This window comes from Phyllostomus discolor, chromosome 4, assembly GCF_004126475.2.
Source record: "Phyllostomus discolor isolate MPI-MPIP mPhyDis1 chromosome 4, mPhyDis1.pri.v3, whole genome shotgun sequence".
Lineage (NCBI taxonomy): Eukaryota > Metazoa > Chordata > Mammalia > Chiroptera > Phyllostomidae > Phyllostomus > Phyllostomus discolor.
The window spans coordinates 61,871,805-61,895,226 of NC_040906.2; the positions used below are offsets into that span (position 1 = coordinate 61,871,805).

At 35.7% G+C, this 23,422-nt stretch overlaps 1 protein-coding gene across 7 annotated transcripts in view; it reads right to left on the bottom strand.

Moving 5' to 3' along the window:
- The window catches only part of MARCHF7 (membrane associated ring-CH-type finger 7), a 52,781-nt gene that overhangs the window by 25,813 nt on the left and 3,546 nt on the right, over nt 1-23,422 (bottom strand). For 6 of the 7 annotated variants that reach the window (XR_003684405.2, XM_028510495.2, XM_036023426.1 and 3 more), the window contains exon 2: nt 8,022-8,186. Coding sequence is in view for 6 of the 7 variants with exons in the window: in XM_028510495.2 (XP_028366296.1) it covers nt 8,022-8,174 (153 nt within the window). In the remaining variant the exon portion in view is untranslated. Of the gene's footprint in view, nt 1-8,021; nt 8,187-21,220; nt 21,299-23,422 lie in introns of all 7 variants that reach the window. The other variant, XM_028510497.1, reaches the window with a different exon arrangement.

The window sequence follows — 23,422 nt, forward strand, 5'->3', positions numbered from 1 at the left end:
GAATGGACAGAAAGCAGAAAAATCAACAATAAAGTCAATGAAATAGAAAGAAGTTCTTATCACAAAAGTAATGGGAATAGAGAACAATTATAAAAGACAAAAATTCAAATTTAGAGACAATGTGAGAAATTTATAAAAAGTCTAAAATCATGCCAGTTTCTAGCCTTAGTTTCCAGCCTTAGCTACTGGTGAGATAAAGGCACAGTTACTACTCAAGAAACAATTTTGATGACTCACAGCTCTAAAAGATAGCCTATGGAGCCTATACATGTTGTTACAAGACAAAAATCCATGCTAATATCAGTATATGGAAAGGTAAAATAACTTTTTCTGCTGGCTTAAATTCAAAATCAAACCTTTCCTAGGTTCCTACCAATCAAATTTGTCTGTTGTGCAAATAATTCTCAGTCTGAAGCAAAGCAATGAATTTTTTCACTTCTGAATGCTTTTATCAATTAAACCATGGGATTCATGTAACAATATACTATGTATTCCACTGTCTAAAACCATTGGTGGTCAAATAAAATCAGGGTGTGAGTCTGTCTCCAAAGTATACCACATTACAGACAATGAATGCTTGGTTTTTAAATAGACAGAGGGCATGACGAGACATTTATCCAAGAATAGGTACAGATAGCTAAAGACATATGAAAAAATGTTCAAGATCACGAATCATCAAGGATATCCAAATGAAAACCACAATGACATACCACCTTACACCTGTCAGAATGGCCATTACTAAAAATGTCAACAAGTAACAAGTGTTGACAAGGATGTGAAAAAGGAACTCTTGTGCACAATTATTGGTGGGGTTGTAAATTGGTACAGCCACTATGGAAAACAGTATGGAAGTTCCTCAAAAATAAAAAATAGAACTACCATATAACCCAGCAATTCTACTTCTAAATATTTATCTGAAGAAAACAACACAAGTTAAAAAAGATACATGCACCCTTATGTTCGCTGCAGCATTACTTACAATAGCCAAGATATGGAAACAATCTAGATGTCCATTGATAGATGAATGGGAAAAAATGTAGTATACCTTGGAGTATTACTCAGCCATAAAAAAAAAGAAGGAATGAAATTTGCCATTTGTGACAACATGGGTGCACCTACAGGGTATTATGCTAAGTGTAGTAAGTCAAAGACAAATAGCAAATGACTTGTGTGTAGAATCTAAAACAAAACAAATGAAACATATGTACAGACCAGACTTATAGATACAGATCAAACTGATGGTTGTCAGAGGAGAGGTGGCATAGTAGTGGGTGGAAAAGTTGAAGTAAAATACTGTTAATACTGTGATTTGCATGGTGATAGATGATTACTAGATTTACTGTTTTGATCACATCAAGAGGTATATAAAGGTCAATCATTGTATTATACACCTGAAGCTAAAGTTGTATACCAGCTATGTGACTGAAAGAAATTTAAGTAGCTTTTGGATTGTTTTTATCTTTTAAATAACATTGCTATAAACATTCATATTCAAGATCTGTGTAGATACGTTTCTAATTTTCTTGGGTCTAAATGATGGGCCATATAGTAACTCAGTGTTTAATTTTTGACATAATTACTAAACTTTTTCCAAAGTGGCTGTACCAGTTTATAGTCCCATGAACAATGTAGAAGAGTTCCAATTTCTTCACAACCTGGCCAACTCATTTTCTTTTTGCTTCTCATTTCTTTTCTTCACGTAAGATAGCAGAAGAGATGGTTTATTGTACATGTTACATTTAGCCACAACTGAGAACAGAACTAGTCCAGAAAGTCACATGTCCAGAACAAAGGACCAAAAGGGACTGTTTTTGGTGCAAGGTGGGTCTCTCAAAAGGTGGTTGCTTCAATCAGATAGCAATCTATGTTCTATATCCATTGAGAAGTTCTAGAGAGCAGGCATGCAGTCCAGGGATTGGTACCAGTGTCCCTGGCCTCTGGTTTCCCTTTTCTGCTCCTGTGCCTTCCACAAGTACACAAGCTAGTAATTTGTTTGGACCTCTGCCTCATCTTCTCTTGTGCTTTGGCCTGCACATTTGCTTCTTCCTCCATTCGGTTCTCATAGCATGCGGGTGCCATCTAAGATGGTGCTCAGGCCAAGGTTACTGTCTTTTCTATTTGCCATTCCAGAGGGTATAACATGGTACTATTGTACATCTGCATTTCTCTAATGGCTGATGGTGTTAAACATCTTTCCATGTGATTCTAGGCCACTTGTACATCTTTGGACAAAGGTCTATTCAGGTCCTCTGCCACTTTAAAGTAGGCTGTCTTATTATTTTGATGTAAGAATTCATTGTCTTTCACTCTTTATGGTGTTCTCTGACACAAAAAGTACTTAAAATCAGTAAGTCCAAATAAAATCTTTTTTCATTTGTCACCTTCAGATTATGAACATTTAGAAGAAACTAAGAAGCTAAGAATTATTAAATCTCCATTCATGTTTCATGAAATTCTTATTTTCATTAAATTCCAGTCTCACCCTGGCTGGTGTAGCTCAGTGGATTGAGCGCAGGCTTGTAAACCAAAGAGTGGCTGGTTCGATTCCCAGTCAGGGCACATGCCTGGGCTGTTGGCCAGGTCCCCCCTAGGGGTTACATAAGAGGCAATCACACACTGATGTTTCTCCTCCTCTCTTTCTCCCTCCCTTCTCCTCTCTCTAAAAATAAATAAATAAATAAATAAATAAATAAATAAATAAATAAATTCCAGTCTCTACATAGAATAGGCAACTCCTGGGATAAACCTTTTTCATAAGTTACTTCAATTCACAAGGCTGTCTAGGATAAGAAATGTAAATTGTACGTTATGTACATTATAAACTCAATGAGAGGAGGCCTATCTAGCACAAAGTAGCTGGACTACTACACTGTATATCTGAGAAATCCTATATGAAAAGTCTGTAAACGTAATTACTACAAAGTATGCACAATGGATGGAAGAGAATTTTCCAAACTTTCTATAACTAGCAGGCATCCACTTCTCATTTCATTTATTTATTTGTATCTTCACAGTACTTCCCTAAGTTACCCTTACAACAAGAGGTTTCATGGAAGGACAGTCAATTATATTATTAATCATTTACTGTCAGCCTTATATAAATCAATATTTGCATTCAGAGAACTATTTCTAAATTGACTTTAAAAAATATCCCTAAGACAAATGCTCTTCAAAGAGTTCAGTGAAAAAGATCCTTGCCCTAGTCAGGTAGCTCAGTTGGTTAAGCCATCATCCTAATATGCCAAGGTTGCAGGTTTGATCCATGCTCAGAGCACATACATGAATCAACCAATGAATGCGTAAATAAGTAGTACAACAAATTAATGTTTCTCTCTCTCTCTGAGCTCAATAAATTTTTTAAAAAGATCCTTAATGAGAACTGACCTTATAAAGATCTTATATCTAGAATATATAAAATTAAAAAAAAAAAAACGCTTACAACTCATAAACTGAATTAATAATTAATAAGCTTCCACAGCAGAAAACACCAGGTCCACCTGGGTTCACTGGTGAATTCTACAAAACATTTTCTTTTTTTAACCCTCACCTGAGGATATATTCACTGATTTGAGAGAGAAAGGGGGAGAAAGAAAGAGAGTGAGATACACTGATTAGTTGCCCCTCATACACACCCCAACCAGGGATCAAACCCTCAATCTAGGTATGTGCCCTGACCAGGAATTGTACCTGCAACCTTTTGGTGTATGGGATGATGCTCCAACCAACTGAGCCACCCAGCCCGGGCACACTACCAAACATTTAAGGAAGAAATAGTATCAATTATCTACAAACTCTTTCAGAGGATAGAAGCAGGGAAAGCATTTTCTAACTCATTCTATGAGGCCACCATTACCCTAATTAACAAAACCAGAGAAATATATAAGAAAGAACAAACTACAAGCAGTACCTCTCATGAACATACATGCAAAAAACCCCAACAAAGTATTAGCAAATGAGATCCAAAAAAGTATAAAAAGAATAATATACCATGACCAAGTGGAATTTAACCAAGTTATATAAGTCTGGTTCCACATTAGATAATCAGTTTAATATTATCACATCAGTAAGCTAAAGAAATAAAGCCTCGCCCTGGTTGGTGTGGCTCAGTGGATTGAGTGACAGCCTGTGAACCAAAGGATCACTGGTTCAACTCCCAGTCAGGGCACACGCCTGGGCTGTGGGACAGGTCCCCAGTAGGGGGCGTGCAAGAGGCAACGACAGATTGATGTTTCTCTCCCTTCCTTTCTCTCTCCCTTCCCTAAAAAATAAATAAAACCTTAAAAAAGAAAAGAAAAGAAAAGAAATAAATAAAACCTCATGATTATATCATTAGTTGGAGCAAAGGCATTTGATAAAATTCAACACCCCTTTTATGATAAAAACTCTCAGCAAACTAGAAAAAGGGTAATTTCATTAATTTGAAAAGATCTATAAAAAACATACACCATTCTTAACAGTTAGAAACTTGAAACTTTCCTGCTAAGATCAGGTACAAGGCAAGGATGCCCCCTCTCACCACTCTTTGTCAGGTAAACAACAATTTGATGTATATGTACATATTATAAAATGATCACTGCAATAAATCTAGTTAATATCCACAACCACATAGCTATAATTTTTTTCATGTGCAAAAAACTTCTGAGACCTACTCTATTAGAAACCTTCAAATATACAATATCAACTAGAGTCTCCATGTCATACATTATATCCCCAAAACTTAGTTATTAACTGAGTATCTGTAACTTTTGACCTCTTTTACCCATTTTGCCCTGCTTATACTCCCTTCCCCAACCCTTACGTCTGGCAACCACCAATCTGTTCTCTATATCTTCAAATTTGGGTTTCTTTTTAAAAATTCCACATACAAGTAAGATTGTATGGTACTGTATTTTGCTGTGCATAATACGTACTTTTTTGCCCAAATTTTTGAGAAAAAGATAAGGATGCACATTACACATGGGTAGTACTAATTCCACATCTATGTTTTTAATTCTTTTATTTATACTTGTATGCTTATTTATGCATTAAAAGTATAACTCTAGAAACAATAATGGTATCTATATGCAAAATAATACCCTGGAATACAATAATTGATTTTTGTTTCTAAATATAAATAAACAAAAAATTAAAGCAGAAGATTTTTTTCCCCTGAAAGTTTGGGCCAAAACCATGGGTGTGCACTATACATAGGAGTACATTTACACAGCAAAATACAGTATTTATTTCTCTTATTTTATAAAACCAGTTATTGAAATATCTGTCCTCTCTTGTTTGTAATGAATTAGCTGACTACATATATGAGATATATATATATATATGGGTTTATTTCTGAGTTCTCTATTCAATTGCACTGATCTATGTGTCTGCTTTTCTGCCACTACAACACTGTTTTAATTACTATAGCTTTGTAATACAATTTGAAATTAGGGAGCATGATGCCTCCAGCTTTGTTGTTTTCTCAAGATAGCTTTGGCTTTGTGGAGGGAGGGTCTTTTGTGGTTCTACACAAATTTTATGATTGTTTCTTCTATTTATACAGAAAAATGTCATAGGTGCTTTCATAAGGACTGCATTAAATCTATGGATTACTTTGGATAGTATGGCCACTATAACAAAATCAATTCTTCCAGTCCACGAGCATCAAATAGCTTTGCATTATTTCTGTCTTCAATTTTTTTCACCAATACTTCACAGTTTTCAACTCCTTGGTTAAATTAATTCCTAGGTATTTTATTCTTTTTCATGCAGTTGTAAGTGGACTTTTTCTTCACTTTTCTTTCTGATGGTGATTCATTAGCATATAGAAATGTAACTAATTTTGCATATTGATTTTATATTCTGCAAGTCTACTGAACTCATTTATTAGTTTTAATGGTTTTTTGGTGGAGTCTTTAGGGTTTTCTTTATATATTATATCATGTGGCAGGCACTATTCTCATTCAGTTTATTAATTCATTTAATTCTAACAATCCGATAAAGTAACTTGCCCAGGTTCACATAGCTATTAGTGGAACAATACTCCAATCCAGGATGTATAGACTGATGTTAGAGTATTCTGTTCTTCAAAATAAGCTGTATGAAAAATTTATAGAATTAAAAATTCTATAAATATAGGTAAACAACCAATTCTGTGCTCTTAATAGGTCACATCATTTAACACACAACATTTCTGCAGAATACAAAAGATAGGATTCTGTACCTCTGGCAAGCATACTCTTATCTGGCAAAAGGAAAAAAAAAAAAAAAAAAGAAACACACAATACCAAACATTTTCATGAAACGTTAACATGAAAATGAGACCAAACAATTCACATAAAGCTTATGAGTATGTAGGTAGATACTGATATTTTTGAGAAATTATTTTAGTTCAGTCTTCCTCTGAATATTTTATAAAATGCTTAACGTGCAGAAATGTTTTTAAATGACTTTGTCATATAATATGTTACATGATATATAGATATATATTTAAGATAGAAATTTTCACTAAAGGATTTTTTGTTTTATGAAATTTTTTAATTTATTGATTTGAGAGAGTGAGTGAGAGACAGACAGACAGACATCAATTTGTTGTTCTACTTATTTATGCATTCATTGGCTGATTCTTCTATGTGCCCTGACCAGGGATCAAACCTGCAACCTTAGGATATCCAGACAATGCTCTATCTAAACTGAGCTACCAGGCCAGGGCCAGAATGATTCTCTTAAGACTCAGTTACCTAAACTTCCAACTTTAGTAAGCCACATGTGATTTAATTATCTGTTCAGCCAATAATACAATAAATTTAAACTTGAAAGACAATAAACTGCACTAAACCTACAAATTATGCTTCTAACATTTACAGTTTTATGTTACAACTATTGTTACAACACTAATGAACCTTTTCAAAAATCATAGTACTGTCAGTCTTAAAATTAGCTAGGTAAGAGTAGCTTGTGTAGCATTATGTAGATTATCAATCAGTGCAGTCATTACTAACCATTAAAATAATCTACAAATTCATCTAAAAGCAAAATATTTAGATATCATATTGTCAAAACAAAACACACAAACCACTTAACAAGCATTATTCCACCACTACTTTGTATGCTCGCAAAGAAAAGTCAGATAAATGAATATAATGTTAAAAAAAAAGGATGAAATTTTTTGTCCTTTGACAAAGTCATTCACATTGATTAACCTAGTGAAACTTACACTTAAATTGATACTTATGGTTTTAAGGAAAAAGTTTTCCAGGGCTTTGGGAAGTACTGAGTTGGCCAAAAAGTCTGTATGGTTTTTTCTGTAAAATACAAGACATATTTTTCATTTGCACCAATAACTTTACTGATTTGGATATTTTGAGTGTGTCAGCTATCTTCCACTATTGGCTTCAAGTGGGTAGAAGTCAGGTGCTATTAATTCTTCCAATGCATACGACAGCCAAACAGAGAATTATTCTGCCAAAACATCAACAGTATCAAGAAACTTTGCCAACCATTTTTGACACATTTATCAGTCACAGCACCTTCTCCATACATATATTACACAAATCTTCTTTGAGTTTCAGTTGCATCTTTATCCTTCTTGAAATAATAAAACATAAAATGTGTATTTTCTTTCATCTTCAATATTAAAATAGCTAAACAAAAATTCACCAACTTTCATAAGTTTATGTTTTTTAAGTGACGCTGATATGACAGCTGTGACAATACAATCTAATAATATTGTTTTGAAGACAACTCAGCACTACTAGTACCATCACACAGGAAAAATTAAGCTAACTTTTTGGCCAGCCCAGTATGATCATTTTCTGTAATTCCCCATTCGTAATTCTGAGGTCCAAGAAGTTTGAAAACATTAAGTTTTTGCTACTTGCCATGAACAGTAATTCATTTTGCTGCAGACATAAAAATGTTTTGATGCCTCAAATTCTGCTGAATATCATAAACATATTATATTACTTATCTAAAATCCAAAAGACACACGTGGCCCCAACAATTCTGAAAAAGAGACTATCTGTATATTCCAATTAAGGTGTTACCTGATATTCAGGATCCAGTCTAAATGAAGAGTCTCTTGAGGGATAGGTATCATTTAAACTACTTTCTCTGCTTCCAGACATCATCCTAGCACTTAAAGAGCTGGGAGGCTGAACAGAAATTCTTCTTGGAATCCTTGAAGGTTTAGACTCCATTCTTAACACTTCCTGTGAAATCAAATTTTGATTAGTGGCCTTTGGGAAAATATTCTGACTTTTTGTTCTTTATCCTCCTTAATCATCAGCAGACATAATCACTGATGCAAATTAACTATATCTGGCATAGTGAATTATAAGACTATCATCACCCCTCTTCTACAAGGCAGAGATATAAAGTAAAGGTTCCCTACTATCCATAAAATGAAGCACACCTAATAAAAGTGAGATGAGGAACTGAGGTTTGTTGTTTCCAAAGCCTGGGCTCTTTTCCTTGATCAATTTTGTCTCCATATGAAATCCTACATTAATTTGCTCTTAATTATCTTTCTATTCTTATCTATTTTTGTTGTTCAACACTCATTCCATAAACATTAGCTATACTGTACTATTTGCACACCCCTTAACACAAAATGCTCTCACATCCCTTTCACATTCCCCATTTAATTCCTGGTCAAAGCCTGTCTTAAAACAGGCTTTGTCTTCGTGTGCCTTGACTTTATACATAGTTTTATTAAGACACCATACTACCTTATGCTATCATTCATTTTCCTATCTCCCCTTCTCAAAGTAAAAATAATTTCTAAGTTTTCTTCATTAAAACATTCCTCTAAACCTATTCCAAAAGATACCATAGCTATATCTGATTTTTAACTATATATACATGAAATCATACAATATGTACTCTTTTCTATCTGGTTTCATTTGCTCAACATTGTATTTGTGTGATTTATTCATGTTGTTTCACTTGAATTGGTTGTAAGTCCACTTGAATTGGTTTCTACAGTATTCCACTGTATCAACATACACAACATATTTGCCTGTTCTACTATGGACGGGCACTAGATTGTTTCCAGTTTTAGGCTATTACAATAGTACTGCCATCAAGATCACTTTTATAAATTAAAAGAACAACAATGTTTAAGTATCCTGGCAAAAGGATTTACAAAGAGGCCTCAATAACTGAGAGAGGAAATGAGGACAAAAGCAAGTATCAAATGAAAAAAAAAATCACAATCACCTCTTCAACTTTTCCCAGTCATCAACTTTCGAGGTCAAGTATTTATTCCCTTATTGTTCTGGAAGTAGACTGTAATTAAGGGGAGTATGGATACACTTTACTTACCCACTTTATTAAAACATTCAAACATGGTATCAGGAAAATAGGAAAGAGGACGAGCGCGCAAAAAACTAACAAAACATATGGTATATATTGCAGTAGGAGACATATAACAAACACAAAAGATATAACACAAACTCATTTTATTTGGTATTTTAATATCAATTAAAATAATTCCACCAAGACCACGTAGCTAATGAGAAACCAGAGTAAAAGTTATACTATGGGATATAATTAAATAAAAAAAAAAGACACTCAGAAACCAGGTCACTTTTAAATTTCTAGTTAAACATGATGAGTTATCCTTATGCATCTATTTTGACCCCCCTTTCCAGAATCTCCATAAAATGACAGTAAATTAATCCAAAGCTTTAACCATGAAAAGAACAGGAAGAAGACCACAGAAGGCATAAGATTTCAATGTATATTTGGAAAATCCAAAGTAGGAGAAATCAGCAGAGAAAATTAAACTATACCCTAGACATTTAGAAAGAGGTAGAGTGAGAGAATCAAGACCTGGAGGCATAAAGTACAATAAAAATGGTTGAAAATCTAGTTGCTGAATTAAAATCTGTAGCTGGAGCAATAAAACCCCAGATATTTCCGCAAGCTCCAGTCTTCCAAAATTAGGGTATTTATTCTCTGGACATAAGGATTTCGGACTTCTGGCTAATATGGGGGCATAGGTGGATGCACCGTACCTCCATGCACAACCAAGATTAGAACAACAACAATTGAGAGGCAGAATAACACCCAGAACTGACAGAGAATTTATCTGAATGGAAGTTGAACAGCCAAGAAGTTGAGGTAGACCCGTTCATCCAGACCGGCAGGAGGGATGGAGAGGAGCAGCCGGGCTCGGGTCGTGGCACGCGGAGAACAGGGAGAACTGGGTGCATTAGGAAACCGGGAGCGCGTAAGGTATCTGGGGCGCACAAGATCGCAGCGGGTCAACCCTGAGTACACAAGCGGCAGCTGGGGGACCCAGTGAGGCAGTGATTGTGGACAAGGGCAGAGCGCGCAACCAGGCTCCCAGAGAAGGGACTGAGGTCCCAGGAGAATGGAGCTACCACCATTGTCCCCTCCCTCCCCCGCCTCCACCCCCGCCACCACATACAATGTCACAATCTAGCGACTGGGGTGCCCAGCCCGGGCGAACACCTAAGGCTTAACCCCTCACCATAACAGGAGTGACCAGACCAAAAAGAAAAAAAAAAAAAAAAAAAAAAAAACAAAGAAAGAAAAGAAAAACAAGAGAGAGAGAGAGACAGACAGACATATCTCAAACAGAAGAACAGATCAATGCCCCAGGGCTCATCCTTTTAAGCCACTGAGAGATAGCCAATCTATCAGATGCATAGTTCAAAACACTGATCAGGAAGCTCACAGAACTGGTTGATTTTGGGCGCAAATTACATGAAAAAATGCAGGTTACCATAAAAGAGATGAAGGAAGATGCACGGAGAACCAATAGTGATGGGAAGGAAACTGGGACTCAAAACAATAGAGTGGACCAGAAGGAAGAAAGAAACAACCAAACAGGAAAGAATGGGGAAATAAGAATTTAAAAAAACAAGGAGAAGCTTAGGAACCTCCAGGACATCTTTAAATGTTCCAACATCCAAATTATAGGGGAAGAGGAAAAGCAACAGATTAAACACGTTTTTGAACAAATAATAAAGAACTTCCCCAATCTGGCAAAGGAAATAGACTTCCAGGAAATCCAGGAAGCTCAGAGAGGCCCAAAGAAGTTGGACCCAAGAAGAAAAACATCAAGGCACATCATAATTACATTAGCCAAAGTAAAACAAAGGAGAGAATCCTAGAAGCAGCAAGAGATAAGGGGACAGTCACCTACAAAGGAGTTCCCATCAGACTGTCAGCTGATTTCTTAAAAGAGACCTTACAGGCAAGAAGGGGCTGGAAATAAGTATTCCAAGTCATGAAAGACACGGACCTACATCCCAGATTACTCTATCCAGCAAAGCTTTCATTTAGAATGGAAGGGCAGATAAAGTGCTTCTCAGATAGGGTCAAGTTAAAGGAGTTCATCATTACCAAGCCCTTATTTTATGAAATGTTAAAGGGACTTATCTAAGAAAAGAAGATAAAATAAAAAAAAACATGTATAGTAAAAAGACAGCAAACTCACAATTATTAACAACCACACCTAAAGCAAAACCAAAAGAAACTAAGCAAACAACTAGAACAGGAACAGAACCACAGAAATGGAGGTCACATGGAGGGTTAGCAACAGGGGAGTGGGAGGAGGAGAGGGGGGAAAAGGTACAGAGAATATGTAGCATAGATTGTAGGTTGAAAATAGATAGGGGGAGGGTAAGAATAGTATGGGAAATGTAGAAGCTAAAGAACTTATAAGTACAATACATGGACATGACTAAAGGGGGGGATGTGGGTGGGAGAGGGTGTACAGGGTAGAGGGGAGTGAAGGGGGAAATGGGACAACTGTAATAGTATAATCAATAAAATATATTAAAAGGATTTCACAGGCAATCATCTTCCTTAAATATGGGATATTAAGGAAATACCTGTGGGAATTAAGTATAAGGAATAAAAGAAAATACATATATACTGTACTCAATGTTGAGACCCAAAGACGCTTTCCTGGCTTTGTTTCTACAATACTGTTCAAACACTAAGGGATTTTCCTCTTGGATCACCAAACAAAACACCAGATAAGATTTCTGGATATCAACATTTGGAATGTTCCTAATTACAAAACTAGCGTGCTACTTGATAACCCTACCCCACAACTAAGTTCACTAGTAACCAATAGTTGCTTCTAATCTACTGTTTTAGGGCTTCCCTCTAATAGGCAAACATCAAGGGTCATTAAACATTCAAGAAAGGCCTCCAATATGAAAGACACCAAAGTAATCAACAACAAAAAACGGTTAGAGAAAATGTGAGGAAAGGAGCTCATAACTATCCTCAAATGATTAAGACATTCATTCACATAACAGGAAGCTTGAGAAAGCAATCCAAGTATAATGACAAGCTTGTGGATATTCAAATGTAACACACTTTTTTAAAAAAATGTGATACATTGTAATAATCAACATAAGGCTTAGAAGCAAATTAAGTAAACCTCCCTGAAGTAGAAAATGTACCTTAAAAATAGAACTGTCATTGGGAGTTATCAATTTGACTACAATAATGGTTATAGAATAAGAAAATAAAATAAAGAAAGATATTACCAAAGAAAGAAAATAATCTTTTTAGGATTAAAGGATATACATCTTCACATTGAAAGGATTCAAGAGCACTCAGCAAATCAATGAAAAGAGTCCAACACTAAGCACAGGTTATCATCTTGAAATTTCAGAACACCAGAAATAAAAGAGTGAAAAAGCAGGTTGCATACAAAAGTAATCAGAATGGCATCTTAATTAAACTTTAAAAACTTAAGACAATGACACAATAACTAACGCTGAGAAAAATGTTTAGCCTTGAGTTCCAATCTGACAACTAAATGTGAGATAGAGAATAGGACACATTTTCAGGCATGCAAGATCTTTAAAAAAAAAATCACAAAACAAAACAAAAACCACAAGATGCTAAATGAAGAGCATGTGCTAGGAAAATGGGAGTGTAAGAAACTAAAGAACCAGTCACAATGTCCAGGCAACTATTACAAAGGTATACAGGAGGAAAGCATAGGGAGCACTTGCTGAAACTGGAGTACAATCATAGCTAAGGAAGCATGGAGTACGATCATAGATAAAGGAAGCAAAGTTCTAAGAAAAAAATAGTATCAAAAACTATTTTGGAATGTGGCAAAGATGATACAATTGGAAAAACTAATTTAATAAATTAATTTTGTGACTTGGGAAAACAATTATTCAAGAAAGGAGGTATTATGTTTGGGTGAACTCAAGATATTTAGTTTTATTAATATAAACTGCAGGTTTTGCTACATACATGCTGTGGGATGGAGGTGGATAGGGGAAATAAAAACAATGGTAAGGAAAACATACAATATTGAAAAACCATTAACAGTATAAAATATATCATGTATAAATATAAAGATATATCCTAAAACAGCTAAAAGTTGGGGGCTGCTGCCTTTGGAAAGTGGGACTGGGAATGAGGTAAAGGGTGGGGCAAATAACTACTGTTTTCCTTTTAAGTAGGATAACCATATTTCCTGGTAAGCCTGGAAGTCCCAGTTTATGGCCAGAAAAGTCCTAATTTGTGCTCATTATTTCAGGACAATTATTAATAGTTCTTGAGTTTTTCTTAAAAGTGGCCTACTTTGGATGATAGAGCATATATATGATCACTTCAGCTTTTTATAAGCTATATACATATGTCCACACAATTTTTTTTTTTTTTACTAAAAAGAGGTGTATTATGAGGTGGACTTTTAAAAGAAAGCATACACAAATAGAAAGAAGACTAATGGTTAAACACTGGCATGCAAAGGCTCATAAAAAACCCAAAAGATTTAACAAGCAGCATTTTGTTATTTTACAAAGAAGGCTATGAAAATACTAAACAAGGGACTGTATTTGTGACATGAGGATTTTAACAGGGAGACAAAATGCTTTTTAAGATACAGGCCTATAGATGGTTCTTCAATAACAATAATGCTTCTTAATCATATTTCTCGTGGTTTACTTTGACTACATTTATGTCCAATTCTTACTTGCATACTTGCAGAATTAAACTAACCTAGTAGGAAATCTGCTCAAAACAAACCTCTTGAGAGAAGACAAAGAGGCAGAGTCCTTTGAGAGATACAATTTATCCTGTATTAAGTAAGCTATTTTTGGCAACTTCTCTACATAAACTGATTGAATTTTGACAATGTAGGTGTTACCAGAGAACTTATATAATTCGGTTGCATAAGATGTAGGTCAAAAGCACAAAAAATAGTAAAAAAAAAAAAAAGAGAGAGAGCGCGAGAGAGAGAATTACATTTCAGCCCTTAAAAAATTTCTAACAGACCACTTGCAAGAGGCATAATTTTAAGTTCTTTCATTTATTTAACAGATAGAACAAACAAGCCACACAAATAACCACATAACTTAGTTGTATGTGCTGTAACGGAAAAGGTATAAACAAAAATAACACACCAGCAGGAAAAAGGTATTTGAAGTTTAATGCTTTTAGCCAAGACTTGGTAAGTGTAACACAAAAAGTCCACATTACATTTCCTCAATGGTCAACAGAATGGTATCTTAGTTTCCTTCTGTCGCTTTATATAATTTGTTTTCTAAATAAATTTAGATTTGATTCCACAGTTGGACAGTCAAGCTCTCTAAGATAAAAACTTAACACACCAGGACTGTGACCCATGTAGACTTTACAAGTATGTGCCTGTCTGCCATGCCTTGCCACTCAATTTGCATCCAGTACTCATCACTGCTAAGAAAAGTTCCGTAACACAATTTGCACTCTTTTGAGTCTCTTGAGACTCACTGAAGTCCTGAGCATCGTGAGTCCAACTGGAATTTGTGCCCAAGTTCCTTATCAGCAAATCTATGACTATGCTGAGGCACTGACAGCAGCAAGAGATCACATTTTCCATTTGCCAGAACTTGCTTCAAGTGCAGAAAGACCAGCTACAAAGCCACAAAAATCTTATGGTCAATATTGGAGATTGTTACTTTACTGAATTTTTCAACTTTGGAAATAAAGTCTTTTGGAAAAAGCTGATATTTAACTACTAGTTTACCTAATTCTCATATTTTTATTTAAATGTGTCCTCACACTGAGGGCTGGCATAAGCAACAGCAGTGGAGAACAGGTATTTATACCAATTCCATATTTTTCTTAAAAAATCCTCACCAAAGGATATGCTTATTGACTGAGAGACAGAGATAGAGATAGAGATAGAAACACCACTCTCTTGCCTCTATTATGCACCCCACCCAGGAATCTAACCTACAACCTTTTGGTGCACAGGACAACATTCCAACCAACTGAGCAATCTGGCCAGGGCCCAACCCCACAATCTGTGCTTTCTGCCCATCTCATAAATGTATGACTTATTAGCTACTAAAAAATCTGACTACTTGTTTCATAAATAATTTCATTCTGCTGGCTTCCTAAGGAAACTCTTTGAAGAGCTCTTTAAAGCAAGTTCATGTTTCTGGTGGCCTACTGAACACTATAAAGAATCTTTACACCAAACAAAAAAAGATTTCCCTAGTGATAAACAGCACAATTCAAATCTATTCTGTGGAGATAATCTTAGCTTAAATTTTCTCTTAATCTACGTAAAAAACCTTAAGGAATTCTATATCATTACCTGATATGCAAAATTTTCTAAGTGGTTCTCTGCCTGATATTATCTGCAAGTTACCAAGATCTCATAATCACGTTAAATGCAACTGAAAAGCTATCTCACAACCAACACTAGAATACAGACAATTTTATATTTATTTTTATAATGTTTTTCAACAAGGCTTTACTTGGATATCAGGCCTAGGCTGGGCAAACCAACAAAGTTCGTCTCTAATAAAACCATGCTAAGCTTTGTCCAAAGGGAAGTCATCATTAATCCACACACTTTCTTCTTTTGTATGTTTTTTAAGATTTATATATATTTATTATTTTATTTTATTTTTAGAGAGGGGAAGGGAGGGAGAAAGAGAGAGAGAGAGAAACATCAATGTGTGGTTGCTTCTCACATGGTCCCCCATTGGGGACCTGACCCCGCAACCTAGCCATGTGCCCTGACTGGGAATCGAACCTGGGTTCACAGCCCAAGCTCAATCCACTGAGCTACACCAGCCAGGGCTCTTCTTTTGTCTTTTATTCTACCAGTAATAACACCATTTCCCAATCAAACTTTCAACTGTTTTCTACTATCGTAAAAGGAACTCTAAATTCTTTGGCCAAGTATCCAGAACTCTAACCTACCCTTCCCCACCTAATTTCCAACTACCACCTGAAAAAAACCCTTGGCTCAGCTCCATTTTTAATACACCAGACAGGATGCTAAGTTCTAGGAATGCAGTAGTAAAGCCTATTTCCCAAACTCGTATTTCAGGGATAAGAGGAGTGAATGGAATTAAATAAGTAACTACAATAGCATATAATAGTAAATACATATAAATAGAATGCTACAGAAAAGAATCTTCAGTTCTTGATAATGGCAGATTACTCAAATCAAGCCTTCCCCCCAAAATAATAAAAAAATGTTATATTAAATATAAAGAACATTCTTTTAAAAGTAATGAAGGGTTGACAAGATAATAAGGAATTACTAGGTCAATAATGAAAGGAAAAATGGGAATCCAAAAGTTATGGAAGTACAAAAGCCTCTTCTGCCCTAAGGGTATTTGTAAGTTTCAGAAAATTTAAATTTTTTGCCAATCTCATGGAAGGAAATCAAAGCTCAGGACACACACAAGGTTAGAAATCTAATAGGCCACCTCATCTTAGTCAGCTGAACTCCAAAAAGTCTGCCAAAACAGGTTAAAAGTTAAATCAGATGCAAACTAGTTCTTGTACAGATTTGAAACTAACACTGTTATTTCCTGAACAGTAAACAGAAGTTCAAACCTTGTATTTAGTTTAAGGTGGTGTCATCCTAGTAAGCTACCAAGAACCAGACAGAAGGAAACACAAATCTTTGTGGAGGAATGTGACTTCACACTAGTCTTCAGATTATTTCTATAATCTTTCAAATATAATGAGCAGGGGTCATCAAAACAAAGTCCTTGAGATGCAATATACAAGACAAAAAATGTTAAATCAAGTATTTCAGGTAGATTATATAAAACAGTTATATATTTACAATGTTTAAATAAAGAGAAAGCTTAAAAATACGTGTAAGGAAGAGAACAATGCAAAAAGCACATGTGAAAAAAAGACTGAAGTTTTAGAACTGAAACATACACTAAACATAATTAAACATAAATGATACCACAATGATAAGGCATGCAAAACAGGATATTCTGTAAGATGACTGGTCTGGACTCATCAAAAAGTAAATGTCACAAAGAAAAAATATGGCCCTGGCTGGCATAGCTCAGTGGATTGAGCGCGGGCTCCGAACCAGGCATCGCAGGTTCGATTCTCAGTCAGGGCACATGCCTAGGTTGCAGGCCATGACCCCCAGCAATCGCACATTGATGTTTCTCTCCCTCCCTTCCCTCTCTAAAAATAAATAAATGAAATCTTAAAAAAAAAAAAAGAAAAGAAAAAAGTATGGAAGTACCATACTATTCCAGTTTGAGACTAAAGAAACAAACTCCAATGCAATGTATAAACCTTGGCTGGATCCTGATTCATACAACAGAAAGTATGAATGTAGACTGAATTTTAGTAAAACGTCATTATGTCTGCAACTTAGTATTAAATAACATATTTTAGAAAGTAAGTACTATATGTAAGAGTACATATAGCCTATATAAAGCCAATAAGGCAAATGATTATACTGAATGTAGGTGAGGTTATATGGATATTAATTTTACTATTATCCCAACTTTTCTCTACTTGAGTACTTTCAAGCACACAAAACAAATTTGGCAGTGTTTCATCTCTGCTTGGTATATAGACAGCCACAAGAGAACATCAGTCCTGCTCTAACATAACAAGAGTAAACCAGACAATCTATTAAATCACCTGAGTACATACACTAGAATTGTGGTTGCAAGGCAACCAGTGAAATGAACTACACAGAATGGTAAGCCCCTCCAACAAGGATAGATAGGACAAAGGTGGCCACCAAAACAGCTACGAAACAGCCAAATTTTCTTGAGTTCCTAAATCCCTAAAAGCCAAATGTTTGCTAGTGTGACAGTTTAGAAAATCTGGGAGCCCTAACATATCTTTTCTATAGGTCTCCACTGGGTGCCCATAAGAAAGAATGAGGACAAACAGCAGATCTGAGGTCCTACTTTCTATAATTTGACCACATGGGTCCTGCCTATGTTTGAGAGAAGAAGAACCTGAAGACACTCATACACACTCCAAAACCTGACTGAGTACAAGGTAGTATCAGGTGTTACTAGGAAAGGGGTAGGAAAGCCACTTTCTGTAAGAATTCTGCACTAATACAAGGCAGTTGTCTTTAGGCCCTAAAGGGCTATGAAACCCACCTGCCCAGGATCTTCTAACAACAAAAGGCAGAGATCAGCTAGAAGGGACACGCACAGTGGCATCTGCCTGCACTCTAGACTCTAAAAAGCAGGGAAAGGTCAAGAATCTTAGGACAACCCCATCTTTGAGAATAAGACACAGAGCCTGCCTAAGACTGGAAGAGGATGCATAGAACTAAGAACACCATGAGCTTTGGTCCAAATAAGCAACAGCAGTCTACTGCTAAGGAACTTAAAACAGCCTGACCCCTCTGTGGTACAGATGTGCAGGGCTTGCAGGAAGTTGAGGCTAGTGAAAGAATACTGAAAGAAATACTCCAGCATTCTGGGCCTCACATTAAGCACTACACAGTGGCAGTCCACTAACAAGAGTAATTTGAAGGTTAAAAAAAAAAAAGGCAATAATAAAGCTCAAATCCAGCTCAAGTACAGACAAAACCAACTCAACCCATCACATTAACAGTCTGACAGAAGTAGAGTGTGTCCATATTCAGGCAAAACTAATAAACAGCCTCGACTGGTTTTTTTTTTTTTTTTTTACTTACACAGTCTCTACTGGTCTTATTGACAATGTCTGGTATTCAACAAAAAATTACAACACACACAAGAATGTCAAGAGATAAGAATCAATGAAACCAGAAGAAGAGATAGCCCCAATGTTAGCAAAGTGGGAAACTGATGATTTTAACAGGAAACAAGGCAAAATTGGAAAAACTAGGGAACTGGGAAATAAGCTAGAAACCAACTATCCAGATTGAAGCATGGAAAAACACATGATAGCAAATACAGGACAGGGTTTAAGACACACTGAGAGAAGAGTCATAAAGTCTTTTGTACATTTAATTGGAGTTATAGAAGGAAAGAACTAGGGCAGAGAAAAAATTAAGATGTTGGCTAAAAATTTCCAAAACTGATGAAGGATCAGTGTCAAAAGCCCAATAAACACCAACTAGAATAACTAGCAATTATACTAATCACTAGATTAGATACTCATATCTGACTGTGGAAAATCATACTTAAGAAAAATCTGAAAGTGTTATGGGAGTATTGAATGAGCAGCCAAAAGTCCCAGATGAAAAAGACTTCAGAGGAGGTAACATATGAGTTGACCTTTGAAGAATGAAAACAGAAAAAAGAGGAAGGCATAAAAATACTATAGCATGTTGAAGAATGTAAGTATGAGTGAAACGAAAGGCATGAAAGAGGAGAGAAGAACAGAAAGGACTCTGAGAAAATAAAAGTAGATTATATCTAGACTGTAAAGGCAATCCTGTATCCCCTGCTCAGGAGTTTGTGCTTTAATAAGGCAATGGTTTTGAAGCTTTTCACCATTAGTAATTTGCAAGTTATTTTTCTCAAGTATCCCAGAAATTGTATGTTCCTGATGATTAGTTTACAAAAAGGAAACTACCATTAGTCTTAGCAAAACTTTACCTAGTTTTGCCAGCCCTCAATAGTATAGATTCATACACAGCTTTCTGCATTTCTTGCAATACTGAAACTCAGTAATTAATTACACCGTCCTTGTAAAACCATGGGGAAAAACTGATTTTACCTATAGGCTTAGGAGCTACTAAAGATTTTGAAACTACATCAGTAAAAATCAATCAAACAAACCAACTCAAAGTAAATCAGTATTAAGGACAAGTTATTACGAACAGACACAGTGGCTCCAAGACAAATTACCAAGGGCCCAAAATAAATGGATAGGAGGCAGATTCAACACATCTCAAGTAGAAAAGAATGGTGGGGAGGGAGGAATTATTCAGAGTACTGAAGAACAAATATATATGTCTATGCAGTGGAGGCCAAAGAAATACACCAAGATAAGTTGGTTTTTAAAGAATGAGGAGTCTGAAGCGCTCAAAAGAGGTCTAGAAGTATGTTGGAAATAGTTTTGAAAACATAGAAGAGCAGTCTGGGATGACAGATATTTTGAATATATTTTCAACCATTGACACTGATCTATTTGCTTTTTCACATACACATATATCTTAGTGCCTTCTGCTTGTAATGTACCTTCTAGTCAGTCTTAGTTCCACCCCCCCCCCCTCCACTGATTACATAATTAGAATTTGGGGCACTATGAAAAAGTAAACTAAAAAACTTCAGGCAGTATATAGGAACAAAAGAAGTCTACTTACTACCCTAATTAAGAGTAAAGCTTTCTCCCCTGGCTGGTGTAGCTCAATGGACTGAGTGCTGGCCTGTGAACCAAAGAGTAAAGCTTTCTTTGTGCACCACAAGCTGCCTATTAAACAGGGTTTGGATTTTTAGTTTACCAAATTTGAAAGGCTGTTAATTCTGAAGATCAGAGTTTTAAAAAGCAGAGCAATGCTCAAATGTTTTTTTTTTGTTTACTCTGCTTAAAAAGGTACCTCTCAGCTCTGGCTAGCGTGGCTCAATGGATTTAGTGTGGGCTGCAAACCAAAGTGTCACAGGTTCGATTCCCAGTCAGGGCACATGCCTAGATTGCAGGCCATGGCCCCCAGCAACCGCACATTGATACATTGATGTCTCTGTCTCTCTCTATCCCCCTCCCTCCCTCCCTCCCTTCCCTCTCTAAAAAATAAATACATAAAATCTTAAAAAAAAAAAAAAAGGTACCTCTCAGCCCTGGCTGGTGCTGTTGAGTGAATTGAGTGCTGGCCTGTGAACCAAAAGGTCACCAGTTCGATTCCCAGTCAGGGCACATGCCTGGGTTGCAGGCCAGGTCCCCAGTAGGGGGCACACAAGAAACAACCACAGAAGGACGTTTCTCTCCCTTTCTTTCTCCCTCCCCTCCTCTCTCAAATAAATAAATAAATAAAATCTTAATAAAAATAAAATGTATCTTTAAAAAAAGGTACCTCTCAAATAGTATGTATCGTCTCCCATCACTCTAGATTGCTGTGTTCCGTTACTATAGTAACAGTCTTGTTCAGGATCTGTCAAGAGTCACACAGTAGTCATAAATGAAATAACCAGACTATCAAAAGAACCCTGGTCCTATCCATATAATATCCGTCATATCCAAATACTACAGACCACACCTAACACTTTTCCTTTATTTAGAATATATGCATTAATAAAGGTAATTTTTCCAAAACAAGAAACTGAGGCTAGGCAAGATAAATTAAGCACTGCCCAATTTTTAGCTCATAAGCCAATTTCTAACTATTTGTAGAAATATGACAGTTATGAGTGCAAGCTTTGAAGTCTGTCCTTTACTTGATGTGACTCTAGGTTTAATCTCTACAGTGATTAATTTCTTCACCCATAAAAGGGGCATAATAATAGTACCAACTTCACAGGTAATATGAACTTTGCTGGCATACAGTATGTATTTAGCAAACACTAGTTGTTATTAAGCAATACCACCAGTGTTAAAAGATTTCCATGTAAACAACTTAGTAGAAATTCTAATGGCTTTCATTATTTAGTTTTTATTTTAACATATAATGTAAAAAAAAAAGAAGACTTTATAAAGTCATTCAGGTTTATGTACAGGAAGACAGTCACTACACAGTAAAGAAACTTATAGACCTTATTTATATAAGTACATGTATAAAAATTTGAAAATAGCCATTATTAACATGTTACTGTGTCTCTGGGTGGGTTTGGTTCCTTCTTTATACCTAGTTTTCCCAAATTTCTTTAATGTACTTGGTCTTACTTTGATAAATAAGGGAAACAGTTATTTGCAAATGAAAAAGACTTTTTTTGCAATTTATATTACAAAATCTATAAAGAACTAAGAATAATTCCCTTTCTAAATTTCTATACTGCTTGTTTACACTCCTTACTATTTACATTCCACAAAGGAAGTAATAAATATTAAACAATGAAGTACTGTTCTGGTAAATACTAAGCGGAAGATAAAAATTTCAAGCATACGGAAAAGTAGAGATAATAATGAACCTTCATGTACCAATCAACAATGAACCTATCTTGCTTATTTGACCAACCTTTATTTTAAAGCAAATCCCAATCACAACATTGTTAAGGATGCCTGTTCTTGAAATGTTGTAAGTACACTCCCTTCGTATTGTGATGCTCCTGGTCTGCCCAGGAAGAAATAAAATCTTAATTCCTCACCCCTTCAGTGGGGGATCCTCTTGTAAGATTTACTCTGATTGAAAGAATGTGTAGCACTGCCCTGGCCAGGTGGCTCAATTGGTTGGAACGTCATCTCAAACACCAAAAGGTTGTTGGGTTTGATTCCAGGTAAGGGCACATTAGGAGTACCTAGGTTACTGGTTCAACCCCCTGGTTGGGACACCTGTGGGAAGCAGCCAATCAATGTTTCTCTCTCTCCCCACCCCCTTCCTCCTCTCCCTCTAAAATCAATAAAAACATATCCCTGAATGAACATTAAGTAAACAAAGAAAACTTAAAAAAAAAAAAAGTGCAGTGTTAAGTGACATTATATGATTTTCCAAGCTGTAAAAAGTCTAGTAGCTTCTACTTTGCCTTCTTGGGTTGCTGTCTTAATACAGTCAAATCATAGAAGACTATATGGTGCAAAACCTAAATATTAAGCAACACCAACTGCCAGTCATGTCAGTGATGCCATCTTGAACTTCCCAGCCTTCAAAATCCTCCAGCTGAATGATGGTACGTGAGTGAACCCAGGCAAAACCAGTATAATCGCCCAACAGGCACACACAACTGTAAAAAAAATAGTGAGTTTTAATCCACCAGATTTTGAGGTTTGCTATGAAGTGATAAAGCTTCAAAACTTATCCTAACTTTTCATTTTCCTTGTATCACATCAGTTTCTAAGAAAAATCTGATTCAATTTCAGGGTGTACCTTAGAATGTCTTAGATATCCAGACGAGTTGCAGTTGCTGAATTACCTAAAGCCCAATATTACTATACAATAAATTCATATTATGAATGCCAGAGCTATTACAAAAATACTAATGTATCATGATTGCCAATCACATTCCAGGAGTACAAACATAGCTACAATTCCATTCTTTACTTGTACTTGGTACATTCTTTTGTTTAAAAAAATCTGCTTCTTGGAGGAAACTTTTTCTCAATAAGAAATCCTAGTTATTTTATT